General features: G+C 39.3%; 1 protein-coding gene across 2 annotated transcripts in view; it reads left to right on the top strand.

Moving 5' to 3' along the window:
• ARL5B (ADP ribosylation factor like GTPase 5B) overlaps positions 1-6,432 on the top strand; it is a 32,733-nt gene extending 26,301 nt beyond the window's left edge. For both annotated transcript variants that reach the window (XM_057498252.1, XM_036881174.2), the window contains one exon: positions 89-6,432. In XM_057498252.1, coding sequence (XP_057354235.1) covers positions 89-137 — 49 coding nt within the window. In that variant the 3' untranslated portion in view covers positions 138-6,432. The remainder of the gene's footprint in view (positions 1-88) is intronic.
• Positions 6,433-14,357: the final 7,925 nt, after the last annotated feature.

Genomic DNA, 14,357 nt, shown 5'->3' with positions numbered 1-14,357 from the left:
GGTAAGGCTTAAAAATAAGAAGTATGCTTTCAATTTTTAAATAGAGGTTTTTTTTTCATTTTGAAATTACTTCTGTCTTTTGTTTTAGGTTATGCCAAGGACTAGAATGGATGACCTCTCGTATTGGTGTGAGATAACTTTTTTGCTTGAAAGAGACTGCTCTATTTATTCTGTGACATGAACATTTTTCCTAGTATCTTTGGCTGCTAAGGCAGCAGCATGTTTAATTTATAACAACACAAACCTCTATGAGCAACACTTGAATCAAGTGCAGCTGAACTGGGACACAAAAGATTTTTTCTTACCTTTTTTTTTAATGCACTAATCTTCAGTTGGATGAACATTATGTATAACTATGTTGGATGAACATAATGTATAACTATGTTTTCAGCGAAAGAATTCTTCTGACTGCTTATTCTAATTATTCAATGACTGCCTTGTAAGAAATGTTTGTCATGTTTGTACTCTGAAGTATTATAAGTTAATGACCAATTTCTTTTGTTTCTTGCCCACCCCTTTCCCCCACCAGATCATTACTTGTTTGACAAAGTAGTAGCAGAAATTATCAGATACTGCTTGCAAACTTAACCAGCACTAAATATTTGTTCCCTCTATAAACCACTTATCTTTTGAACAGAACTTATTATAGAGAAAGAAATGTGCCTAAAATATATATACAAGATTAAATATCATGAGAACTGCCTTTAAATGTGCTGACTTCCCTCACATTATTGCAAGTCTTAGAATCATTTTAAATTACTATTAGCATGGAAATTAAGTAGGCTATTTATCCAAAAGAATTAAGTTCACTTTTCTGCCTAATTTAATTAGTTAAGTTAATCAAGGTGAAATGTTTATATGAAAGCCCAACTTTGATAATACATATATTGGATCTGGTATTTTAAGAATGTCGTATTATTCAATGCATATATAACTATCAGAAGTTATTAAAGCATACCAGCACTAATACGAAAACAAGACACTTGGGATATATTTTACTCTCAACTTTAACAAACAACTTTATTATCAGCAGGAAGTTCAACTGTTCCATTTGCAAGAGACATCATATCTGCTTTGGGCAATAGCTAAAGCAGAAATACTAAGCAGTTAATTCCATTTCTTAAAATTTTAAATTGTTTCTCTAAGAGTATTTCTGCCACCAGCAATATATTACTTAAAAAAAAATAATGGCTTTTCTTAAATGTTTGAGATTGTAGTGTAATAGGCTTGAAACAATTGCCATCCTTGTAGTTACACCTTGTGTTCTCAAGCTTTTTGCTGGATTATAGGAAACTGCTGAATTTAATCCTGGCTTTTAGACTGGAAGTTTGAGACTCATAGTTAATACACTAACAGCTTAAAAATTAAAAAATAGAAAAAAGTCATTATCAAAATTGTATTTATTGCATAGCATTAAGAAGTTTTCAAGGCAGTTGTCTAATATGAATAATAATCTAAATAGTGCCTACCGTAAGAGGGAGGACAAGTATTGTAATTTTGATCCTCTATTTCAAATGTATGATTTTGCTATAATGAAAGGATAAAATGTGTATTTAGAGAGTAATACTTCATTTTTACAGTATTTTTTGCCATTTGGGTCAAAATAGGATTCAGTATTCATAATATCAAAATAACCTGTTTTAAAGTGGTGTTTTAATTTTGATATTTTTTATTGTAGGCTGGTTTAAATTTTGCTCTGTTTTCAAGTATATTTGATTTATTAGACTTAGTCTAATTTAGTTGATTGTGGTAACATTTTCTGATTTCTCTTTAGTAGTAGCACACCCTAGAAGTGAAAAGTGGCCAAAGTTTCTAAACTTTGGGAACTGGTTACTTGTTAACTTTGTTTTGAACCTTTTTCTTAGTGATTCTATACCAGTTAGACAATAAATTTTGTTTAAAATGTAACCCATAATCAAGAAAAGGAGAGAAAAGCAGACATAATTCAATAAGAATGCTTTGTGGTTGTGTATGAGGTGGTGGGGTAGGAGAAATTATGAAAATACCCTTTACCTAAAGCATACTTGCTGGAATTTCTGTCTTGGTTATATAGTTTAGCCATAAATACTGAGGATAATTCTCTTAACCCCAACCTGAAAAAAACATATTTAATAGTCCTGTATGTGTTCTTATTATGAAGTTTATCATCTTGTATCTAGTAAGATTGGCTGGCTCAATTTTCTTCTTTCAAATTATTTGGTTATTTTTTATATTACCACATCAGCATTATACTGAAAGTGTTTTTAATAGTTGATGGTATTTTGTCAACTATTAGGATAGAGTCAAGTTTGCTATTTAATTTTTAAAATGCAATTCATTTTTTATTTTCTAAGTCCTTTTTAAAAAACATTTTGTTAGCTTTGGATTGAAAATGATTTATGTTGACTGTGTGCTGAAGATGAAATCAACGTCCCATGAGGTTTTTGTGTGAGTGATTGGGAAAAGGTCAACAGGAAATTGATGTAAGACTTTTAAAAGTATCTTATAAGTTCTCATTAGATATTTCCTGTTACAGTAAGATGAAAACTGATTATCCTTTACTCCAAGAGAATGGTTAAACTCAGCCAAATATCTAATACTAAAGAATTGATTCTGATATTCACTGTATCAACAAAATAAGAATTTGTGATTAATGCCTTTATTCTTATTTTGAGCTGAGGTCTCAATTTTGTACTATACCTGTTCTTTAAGATTCAGATAGCAGGTAATTAATTTAACAATGAAATAATTTGAGTTTCACCCTCCCGCTCAACCTCTCAATTGCCTAGCAAAGTTTTTAGTAAGTACTAGAAAGCAAAGGGCCACATTACTTTTGAGAAGTCATTCTACATTTTGTTTTTAATTTGAAGATAAACTAAATTTTAATAAATCTTTCCCATGTGTTATAACTAAAATGTAATTGCTACCCTTGTAAGTTCAAATAAGGTGGTTTTCTTAAACTTAGAACAAGTCTCATTCATCATATTTAAACTCATTGTTCTTAATGAAGCTCATTTGGGAACTTTAGAATTAACAGGCCTTTTATATGAGGATATACTGTATATTTTGTACTAATGCAGTCTAATTCCTTAAAATCAGAAATAGTTTATCATCTGTTGAAAAACAGATGATTAAAAATGTAATTTTTGCTTTTATGTTGTCAGTATGCTTAAGGTCTATATAATTTTATTCTACATTAGAGGAAAGATAAATTCAACTTTCATTGTTAAAAATAATTTTTAAATGGGTTACCACCCTTATAGCCATAATCATCTTGATGAAGCATAAATTCACTTTTATTATCTATATAGCATAAGATAAAACAGTTATTTTCCTGTGGAATCAATGATACAGGCAGAGAATATAAACTGTATTCTCTGAAGAATGAGGGGGAGTCATAAAGCAAGAAAATTTAAAAGAAACAGTATTTTTTTAAAAAATCCTTTTGGTATAGTATCTTAGGATAAATTACAAATGGAACCATTTCTGACTAGGACTCATTTCATTCATAATTATGTAAAACTGTATTAGTAGAAAAAATATGCTGGTATTATGCCTATAGATGGAAAAATTCCATCAACCTTTAATTTTGAAGACCAGTTCATGAGTCTAGCTTCTCATCTGTGGCTTTAGATCCAAAACATTTCATTTCTAGTTCAGTTCTGAAGGACCTTTTATATCTCGTCAAGGTAAAGTCACCTCAAGATACAGCATGGTGACTTGTCATCTTAGTAGAGTAATGACTATCTGGCTATCTAAAAGGTGGGCTTAGATCCTAATTTGGCCATTACTTACTTATTTGATCTTAAATTTACTGTCCATAGACCTATTTTTCCCATACTTAGGAACTTAAGCAACCAAAACTCCAACATGTCTTTTGCTTTTAAAATCCTAAATTTTTACATACATTAAAATTTTTAAAAACTAGGAAAAGACATGTAATAAATTAATTTTTATCTTATTTGATGCCCACCTCATCATTTCACTTAGTATATGAATATTATCAACTAAGGAAACAAATTATCAACTAGTAACAGCTGCCCAACTTAAATCACACTAATAGCTAATGGCAGTGCAAAAGAGAAAATAAGCCATATTGCTAAGAAAATTATTTTAGCCTTCTTATAAAACACCAGTGTGTGTTGAAAATACTTAGTTCTAGAAATTAGATTAGCTTGCTTATTTTCCTCATTTTTACTAGTTAGAGTGGTTGTTAGCCTGTTCATTTCATTGGCTTTAGATGCCACCCAAAACTCGTTTGACTTTTCAGTTTTGAAGGGATGGTGTAGCCAGGATGTCGATATTTTACAAACATCTGTATAAATCTGAGAGTAGTGTATAATCAAGGTTAGTTTTTTATGTAATGTCTCATCCTTACTTACTTAGCGTTACTGTGGAGACTGAAAGCCAAAAGTCAGGTTCCCAGAAAGGATTTTTTAAGAGTTCCAGATGTCCCAAGCTAAACAGAGAAGGCCAACTAAAAAAAAAAAAACAAATCTTCAACCACTCCATTTTAAATTTAAAGTAGAAAAAATACTGTGTTCAACAATCCTAAAATCCACTTCAAATGTGTATGGTTTGGTAAAATGCTTGGGAAATGTTAATTTGGAGGAAAAGAAGAATATCTAGGAACAGAAGTTAAAACACTTGATAGTAAAGATAAACATGGGGCAGGAAATCTTGAAAAGGATATTAAGTAATAGAAAATTTGAAACAGTGAACACCCCCCATTTAAGGCAATTAAAATTACTAGAAAGGACAGTCATTTACTCTAGAACTGAATAGCCTATATTATTTTTAATGTGGCCAAAGCAGTGAAGACAGATCAGGCTTTTAGAATTTTGCAGTGTAATCACCTAAAGGCATCTTTTGCTCATTTTTTTAAAACAATAAGCTACATTTTCTTGAGAAATAATAAAATGTGCCGTGCATATCTTTTGGAATAGAAAATAAAGTTCTAGAAGAATGGAAATCTTCTCTCACACAAACTTGTAAAATCTTAATTAAAAAATTACCTCATTTTTCAATCTCTAAGGTGCTTTTGCCATTTCTGGGATGTTGAACCATCCCATAAATACTCCCTTCACCTAAACTGTATTTGAAATACACAAAATTCACAACTGAGAGCATTCCTTGGAGATTTTCTTTTATTCTTGTGTACCACCAGCAGGCTGACATGGTGTAGCAGATCCACAAATCATCCTCATTAAAGCACACAGGCAAGTTCTGTCAATACTTAGTTTAATTAAAGTCACATAAGGGAAAGGAAAAAACCTTAACAGTTGATTGGTTTTATTACACTGTGAACATATTTCCATCAATGACTATCAGTTTGATGTTATGTGTAATTTATTTGCATAATTGGGCCCTATTCACAAGAAATTAAAATCATTTTAATCTCATACTTTTTCCCTCAGGAAATTCAGGGACTTTACAGTCCCTATTTTGTTCTCTTAGAGTAAACAGTTAAATGTAGTTTTTGAAAACTTTCTATTTTGATTTTTTAAAAGTTTAGCTGCTATTTCATTAAAAGTGAAATAAGATGATGGTTATGATTTTTTCCAATTATGTAATAATTATAAATCTTACCCTATTCATTTATTGCTCAGAGCATGGTGTAAAAGGAAAACAAAAATTAAAAGCAGTTAAAGCCTTGCTCTTGCATTTATTCTAGTAAGAATATAATGATTATAATCCCATATTGCCATGTTAACATAAATTGGTGCTTTAAAGCATTAAAGAAGAACAGCAGGCCCTGTGTAATATAGTTCTTGCCTCAGAATGTAAAACTACGTAAAAGCATCTATATTTATGTTCATTTCTTAAGGTTTAAATATACAGACTTGTCATTATCCATCAAGCTTCAGGCTTTCTGCAAAAGCTATAATAATATCTTAACTAATCAGTTTGGTCAAACAGAAGATTGTTAATAAGTCCAAAATTATGAGACGGATCTCTCTGGACCCTCTGGCATTGTACACAGGGGAAAAGAAAATGTCTCATGCCATAAACTATGCTGTTTAGCCCCAACCAAGCAACTAAAATATGTGCTATCGGTCCAATATATTAGCATTAATACAATTTTAAAGAAAACAAATTACTTCATGCATTTATATCATCACTTCCTGAAAATGGTTCAAAGCATGTTCTTCTAATGTTGGGGTTTAAAAGACATGTTTTAAAATTTTTAATAGCTTCATTACTATCATAAAACACTCCTTTTTGTGCTAAGTTTAGGTTGCTGGTGCTCATCATTTTATATTTCTGCAATTATGTTATAATTAGTTACTTGCATGCCTACTTATCCAAGTAAAAGGATGTTGTTTGCTCTGGAATGTTCATATTTTAGACAGATTTTGGCTCATTTGCAATCACAGTGCAATACAGTGTAACAGTCATTTGTTTTCAGTCAACAGCTTTATTTTTGTCATAATAAATACTTTTCCAATATAATGTGTCCCCAGTGGTTTCTTTTCAAGAGAAAATCTATCTTGACAGTCTTTTTGTTCCCAGTGGTGGAAACCCGCTGAAGCTAACAGACAAGAATGTCATTGTAAGGGTGCGGTGGTGAGAGCTCATGGAACCCATGATTGGGGATGCAGCTGGATTTCTGGAAAAAGCTGGGACCCAGACATCCAGAAACACTGAGAAAGAACCAGGAAGTTTCTTTCTCTCACTCATCTCTTCTTTCTCAGTCTTTCATTAGACTGGATTTTTCTGTTTGCTAGTCCATGTGGTAGGTAATGTCCAAATCATATAGTTCCTATCAGTAGGTTGTTGGTTACAATTCCATATTCCCTAGGGAAACTTCGCTTGCCTTCAGTGGGTCAGTTACTCTCTCCTGTTCAAACAACTTGAAGAAACCCTTGGGCAGTAGGAAGGAAATCCCAGGCAGTGTGTGGTATAATAGGAAATACATTTGGTCTTTGTTCTCTGTCCTGGTATAAAGCTCCTCAAACCCTGGAATTTCCTGAATGATAGGTGTGTCTTATGTCATTCTTAAGAAACCTCTTCTGCGCTTATGTTAATGAGGTGACAGAGGTGGGACCGACCCCTAGATAGCCTCAGGATGGGGCTGGTCACCAGAATGACCAGGTCAGAGGGTTGGGACTTGTCAGCCCTGCCCACCACTCCACTGGGAAGGGAATGTTGGGGGTTGGTGGGGAGGTGGTGCTGCTGATGAAGCTCTATGAGAACTGGTGACAAGGTGATTTGATAAGCCTCTGGGTTGGGAAGCATATCCATATATGCCCAGAGGGGCGGTACGCTCAGTACCATGGCAACACTTCCAGACCTTGTCCTATTCATTTGGCTCTTCTGTAACCTTTATAATAAACAGGTAAATGCAAATGTTACTCTGAGTTCTCTGAGCCACTCTAGCAAATTAAACCCAAAGTGGGGATTTGGGGAACCTCCAATCTATAATTAGAAGCACAGGTGACAATCGGGGTTGGATTGGCATCTTAAGTTGGTTGGATTGCAGACTTGTGAGACTGAACCTGTGATTTGTGGGATCTGATGCTGTCTCCAAGTAGATTGTTTAGAACTGAGCCAAATTGTAGGACATCCAGTCAATGTCTGCTGAGAATTGGAGAATTGCTCAGTGGTGTTGAAAAATAAAAATCGGAGTGTGTACCCTATTGTGAGATAAAATACAATTAGGCTGTTAAGTACACTGTGCTTTGTGTTACTAAAAAAAAAGTTGACATGTAATCTAATACTCTATAGGATAAAGTTTCATTATATTTTCATGAATTAGATTCCCTGGAAGTGAGTTAACTACCCCTTCTTTCAAAGACCCCTTTGAGAATGTGATGAAAAAGATAACTGAAATTTTATACATAAGTGCAAAGTTAGAAAATTTGTAGAACCAAAACCAATAAGGTTCATCCTGCCTATATTTTTTTAAACAGCTTTATGTAAGTATAATTAACATATTAAACTGTACAGGTTTAAAGTGTACAATTTGAAAATTTTTGCTGTGTATATACCAGTGAAACAGACACGGACTGTGGGTATAAATCAGTAGCGTGAGGGCCTCCAGAAAGAGCAAGGCAGGATATTTACAGTCAGAGCAATGTAACTACATGCAAAGAAACGCCCTACCAAAACTCTGTTAAACAATAAGCTCTAGAGTCATTCAGTGAAATCAGTTAATATTTCCCAGATAAAGGAAAGTAGCCCGTTTTTATTATGCTAATTGTTTGTAATCATGTGTAAGATTCACTTTAGCATGCTAAAAGGCCCAGGCCTATATGCTGTTTTTCCTCCAAACTTGAGGTGATTTGCAATCGGCTATTAATGGCAAGCAAACCCAGCCATAAACAACAGTGAAAGACAGGAAGGATTCCACCTTAAAGATAAGATTGCACTATTAATACCCAAGAAGTTAAGAAGATTCTTAACTTACTCTTTAGCAAACACAATACTTCAGAAAAATCAGAGCAGGAAGTTCCTTGGGTTAAGTTAATTCTAAATATTCAGGGACCACTTAACAAGTCCACACCCCTAATACTTTTTTCACATTACCAAAAATCCTCAACTGTCTATTAAACCCCTAGACAATGCACAACTACAGGCTCTCTTGTCACACCAGGAGCTCTTGTCTTCTCACTGTATCTCTAAATAAAGGCCTCTCCCTGGCTCTCCTACCTTGAGTGTTTGCAAAGTTCATTCTTCAACTCCGCAAACAAGAACCCTGGCATCAAAACCATCACCGCAATCCAGATAATGAACATACCCACGCCCAATTTGCCCGGTGTCCTTTGTACTTCCACCCTTCTGCTCAACTCTGCACCTCCAGATAACCACTGAGTTGCTTTCTGCTGCTGTATTTTACTTACATAGAATTTTATACCACCACTTGGCACAATTATTTTGAAATTTATTCATTTCAGTGTGTAGATCAATGGCTCAGTCCTTTTTGTTGTTAAATATTCCATTGTATGGATGTACCACAATTTGTTTATCCACTCCCTCTTAGTGTACATTTGGTTTGTTTCTAGTTTTTAGCCATTACAAAGAGAACTGCTAGACTGCTAGAACACTAATATATGTCTTTGTATAAACATTTGCTTTCACGTGTCTTGGGTAAACCAAGACCTAGGAGTGGAATGGCTGGAACATGGTAAGGGTGTGCTGAATTTTTCAGGGAACTGGCCAACTTTTCAAAGTGATTGTGCCATTTTACATACCTGCTGTTGATGTATGCAGGTCCCACTTGCTTCACAACTGGCCTGGTCACTCTGATTTTGGACATTCTAATAGGTGTCTCACTGTGGGTTTAATCTGTAGTTCCCTCATGACTAATGATGATGAGCATCTTTTCATGTGCTTGTTGGCTATCCTATCTTGGTGAAGTGTTTGTTCAAATTTTTTGCAAATTTTCAATTGGATTTTCTTATGTCTGAGTTTCAGAAGTTGTTTATTTTGCATATAAGCTATTGATCAGATATGCTGTTTACAGCCATCTCCCAGTCTTTGGCTTGCTTTGTCATTCTCTTGTGCCTAGTTTTAATCTACTTCCTAGTTTACAGATGGCCAAACACAGCGGCATCAATAAGTGAATTTTGTCTAATCACATGGTTAAATTTACTTAACAGAATCCTGTGTAGCTACCACATATAATTCATGTGTAATTCTCTTAATATCCAATTAGTTTTCTCATCACTAACCTAAGTTTGCTTGGAACATGCTTCACAGGAGCAGAATTTTTTAATTTCCCTAAACAAAAAAGCCTGATGTCAAAGTTTTGGGGGGATAATAGGTTCCGAGACACAGGGAAGTCAGAGCATAAGGTGATTAGAATGAAAAAGCAAAGTAACAAAGACACTTACCACTGGAAAAGTGCAGAGACAAAATGTAAGTGAGAGATTTATTTAAAGCAACAAGGTGCACACTCAGAGAGGGGGGAGTGTGGGCTACCTCAGAGAAGAGGAGCCCTCAAGGTTTTAGATTCTGGGGTTTTACAGGCGGTTGAGAATTTTCAAAGGTCTAGGGGTGTGGACTTGTTAGGTGGTCCCTGAATGTTTATCTTGGATGAGTCATTACATCTTTCTTTTGGTTAGTATTCCAGGTAATTCTGCAAAATTAACATAAGAAATGTACTCTTGATTTCTTTCCAGAATAGCAGCTTTTTGGTCTGGGGGCAATCAATTAAGACTCTTTGCCCTGCCCTCCAGGATGGGCCGAGTTATTATTTGCTTGTTGAATGGTAAGTTAATCTTACTTTGTATATGCAAAGCTGTTAGCTCAGAGCCTAATACCCTATACATGTTCAATACAGCATCTATTCAATCAAGTGATTTTCTGCTTTAAGAGCACCTTGAAGCGATGTTTTCCGAAGTGAGGCTACAGGCCCCCAGGAGGGCAGCAAAGCATTCCCAGGGACTTGCCGACCCCAGAGCTGCGACACCACCACCAGTACCAGCAACCGATTTCCAATTCCAATTGAGTTCACTTACTTCCCATCAGGTCTTCTCCTTGAAGCCAACCTCGCCTTCCATGAACTTACTTGTTAAATAAGAGAGAAAATGCTGAGCAAGAATCAAAGACATACTGACAAGTAATTTGGCCCAGTGGTTTCTGTCCTATTAAAAGATCGGTTAACACTACCAAAGGAGAAATTGGGAGAATGTACGTACATCAGAAAGTAGTAGAGCTGTGTCGCAGAGCCAGTTGTGGTTTTATTGTTGCTCTTTGTCCCCAAGGACTATCAAACCCTTAGAGAGTTGAACTAACCAAAATACATATGTCCCAGGCAGACACCAGAAGGCTATGTATTAGTTGATAGTGAACCATGCATGGACACAAATCAGAAATAGCTGGCATGGTCTCACCCCACAGTCCCTCCTTGTGGTCACTGAGCATACCCTCTCCAGGAAAGCTCCTTTCCCGTGCCTGAGGAAGCTGCTTGGTGGGCATGGAATCAAAAAAAGGAGCATCAAAGAAGCACCCAGCCACGTCAGACATGGTGCATCCGTCTCTCCAAAAAATGTCATCTGTGACACTAGACAGAGTTGGACCTGGTATGACGGTTCTGAGACGGATTCCGGCAAATCCCTGGGACTGTTCCCATATTCTCTCTTTACTGCCTAGTCTGTCTGTTAACCCGGCTGCCATTCTGGATCCAAATGTCAACTTTGGCTAAACTGTGACATGTATCCACTTTGGTAGAAGGTAGACTCTTGTAAATGCTACATACTTCCTGTTGATACATAGGAATAGGAAGTGTATCGAGTCTGATGGAAACAGACGAGTCCTAAATTTAAATACACTTTTAAAAGACAGCTTGCAGAGGAAGAGAGGTGAACACACCCAATTACTATGTGACCAGAGAAAACTCTACAAAGGGCTCAGTGAGTCCATGGGACCAACAAAGGCAGTAAATTTAATGTGAACATTAAACATTACCCTAAATAGCATGGTGATGTGAGCATCCTTCATGGAGTTGCTCATGTCAGGCCTCCAATATGGAGTTGCTTACATCAGGCCCGCCTGCTTTCACGCTGCCTCTGTAAACGTATCCCACCCTAAAAGGCATGCCAGTAAATGCCCAAACCAGATAACTCCAAATGTCAGGTGTGCCGCTGAACGCCTGCGCTGGATAACACCACATGTGGACTGTCCCTCTTATTTTCGACCCCCAAATGGATGGACTGGACTATATGAGGGACTGGACACAGAGCCCCTGTGGCAAGCTCATCCTAGAGGTCCCTGACACCAGACCACAGACGTGTGCTCCGAGGCTTGCTCCTGCTCATCAGCCTGCGCTCCTGCCCCATCACGGACACACCACTTCACTAGAACTGTCTCCGCTGCATTGTTTTCCCTTGGGACAGACGAGAGGCTAACTGGGACAACGCGGACCCCAAATATTCGTTTTGACTGGTATGAGATATATTGATCCGTGATATGTGTGATTTTTAGATATGTTTAATCTCCCTTTTGAGTGTTGTGTGAAAGGAAATTGCAAAATAAACTGTGTAATTCCTGCAACCATAAGGGTGTTAAGTTCATTACTCCATCGCCCTGTGGATCTGTACTTCCTGACCAGCTCACGTCACACGGCCTTCCCTAGGCATGTGGAATCTAATCATCGCAAACTGTAGAAAGGAGCCACAGAAACATGGCAACTTACAGGACCTAAAGTGCCTGAAAGGGAGAGAAAGGAGACTGGGTCTAAAGGCAGCAAGGGGCAGCATCAGGGTCTCATGGTTAGTGCCGAGACTCCAACTCGACTTCCAAAAGTAACCAGGCAAATTAAAGCTCAAGGTGTCTCAACTTTTGACATTTCGGACCTTTTCTCCTTCCCAGGCCCTTCCAGTGTGACAAGGGGCGCTCTCCCTTCCAAGCGGGGAGCCACTGCCCGCTGTAGCCCGCTGCGCCCTTAGCTGCGCCCTTAGCATCGCCCTACACGCTCCACAACAGCTTTCGGCCCATTTCGAGGCCACCAGGGCCTCCGTATCTGAGCGCTCTGGGCACCTCCTGCTCTCAACAGCTCAGGTCAAACTCCCACGCCCAACGCCCTGGCTGTAATTTGAAACTGCTACGGACGGTCGGCTGGAAGCTGGGGCGCCCCGCACGGAACAGTTAGCACTGGGCAGGGGAGGAAGGGATATTCGGGGGTAGGGGGCATTTGGGGTACTTTGTCCACACACCCCGAGACAGTCTGACCACTCGTCCAGCATTTCCCCTGGCTAACAGTCTCCTCCCGAAGCCTCCAAGCCCCCCAAGCCCTAGCTCCCCAATGTCCTCCAAGCCAAGCTTCCCAGTGCCCCCAATGCCCTCCAAGCCCCTAAAGCCCCCCATCCCCCAGGACGCCGCTCCTCAGTCGCGCGCGGGACGCCCCTGCTTCAGGCAGCCGCCCGGCGCCCACCCCTCGGCGACCCCCGCACCCCGCTGGCCCGAGTTCCCGCCCCGCGCGCCGGCGCACGTGCCGCTCATTCCATTCTTTCTGCAGCGCCGCTGTCATTGGCGCCGCGACCTCTGCGCCTGGCGGCGAGCCTCGGGGCCTCACCTGCGGGCGGGCGGCGGTCGCGGCGCGCGGCCCGAGCAGTTCGGCGCGGCGGGGGAAGCCATGCCCGGGCCTCGGCGCCGCAGAACCGCCAGGGCCACCTGCTCGAGGCCATGGTCCGAGTCTGAAGGACGCTGCGGGCCGGGATGCAGCTCCCCTGAGGCCCGGGGCCCCTCCTCCGGGACCCGGAGCCGGAAACCTGGCACAGGAAGCTTCGGCCCCGCCCCGCCACGTCCTCTCGCTCCTCCCCGGGGCTGCGCCGCCGGCGCGGGGTCTGCGGAGCCCAAGCACGAGCGCCGCCCTGCCCGGGAGTTGGCAGCAGAGGGCGCGGCGGCGGCCAGTCTGTCCCCAGGCCCGGAGGAAACCTCGCACGACCCCTCCTGGGGGCCCGGCTGTTAGGAAATGCCACCGTGCGGCCGCCTTCAGCAGAACTCTTCTGTCGTTCTGAGCATTTGAGCGGTAGTGTGACTCTGAAACGATTTGGTGCGGTTTTGCTGCCTGATCCGAAGGTTACGGTTTTCGCGGCTGCGTCTTGGGGTGTGACCCGCCGCATCGGCTGCTGCTTATGGCAGCCCGTCTGGAAGGAGGGCCAACCTTATGCATCTTTCCAGTGGCAGGTCACGCCACTAAGCAAGGCTGTTGTAGGACAGAGGCTAGATTAACCTCGTCTTTGCTCTTTTGGATTTTCTCCTCTGAAATCTTGTAGGCTTAATGTGGCATAGTGGGCAGCCTTGCTCACATTTGGGTATGTGAGGCCCCCTTGTGGGTGTACTGAGCTGTGTGAAATACTTAGTGTTTGGTGATGTGGAACTTACCTGTAGCCAGCCCAGGGCACACGAGAATGTACGGGGTTAGTACCCGATACGTATTAGAACCTTTCCTTAATGTTACAGCCAGCGCTCCACTTCTAATGGTAGGCAGCGTTATTTGCGACAGAAATCCGTGTAACAATTATCCAACACAGAACCAGTGAAGGAAGGTACAGCATTAGGCATACAGCCATAGAAGAAACAGTCCTCAAAAAACTCACGCTTCTGAGTAAATAGGTAGCTGCCATTCTAATATTTTTTCTTTTTCTGAGCCATGCTTGCTGTGCTAGAGAGTTGAAACTTAGCACATTTTTAAAATATTTATCTTCAAAGTATTTTTTTAACCAAATACAATCATAGAATTTAAAAGTTTATTAAAATAAGCCAATTTTATGATTTCCCATCCCTGGAAGAATATTATGTTTAAATGCCTCAAGTGTTTTACTAATAAAGCTGGTTAATAACTGGCTTATCTTGATAGAAGCTTACATATTAAGAAATAACTTATACATAGAATTTGCCAAGATAAACTGTAGCAATAAACATTTGCACTG

Source organism: Manis pentadactyla, chromosome 3 (genome assembly GCF_030020395.1).
Source record: "Manis pentadactyla isolate mManPen7 chromosome 3, mManPen7.hap1, whole genome shotgun sequence".
NCBI classification, from domain to species: domain Eukaryota; kingdom Metazoa; phylum Chordata; class Mammalia; order Pholidota; family Manidae; genus Manis; species Manis pentadactyla.
Note: the sequence above shows the minus strand (reverse complement) of the source record. Positions and strands in the feature narration are given on the sequence as shown.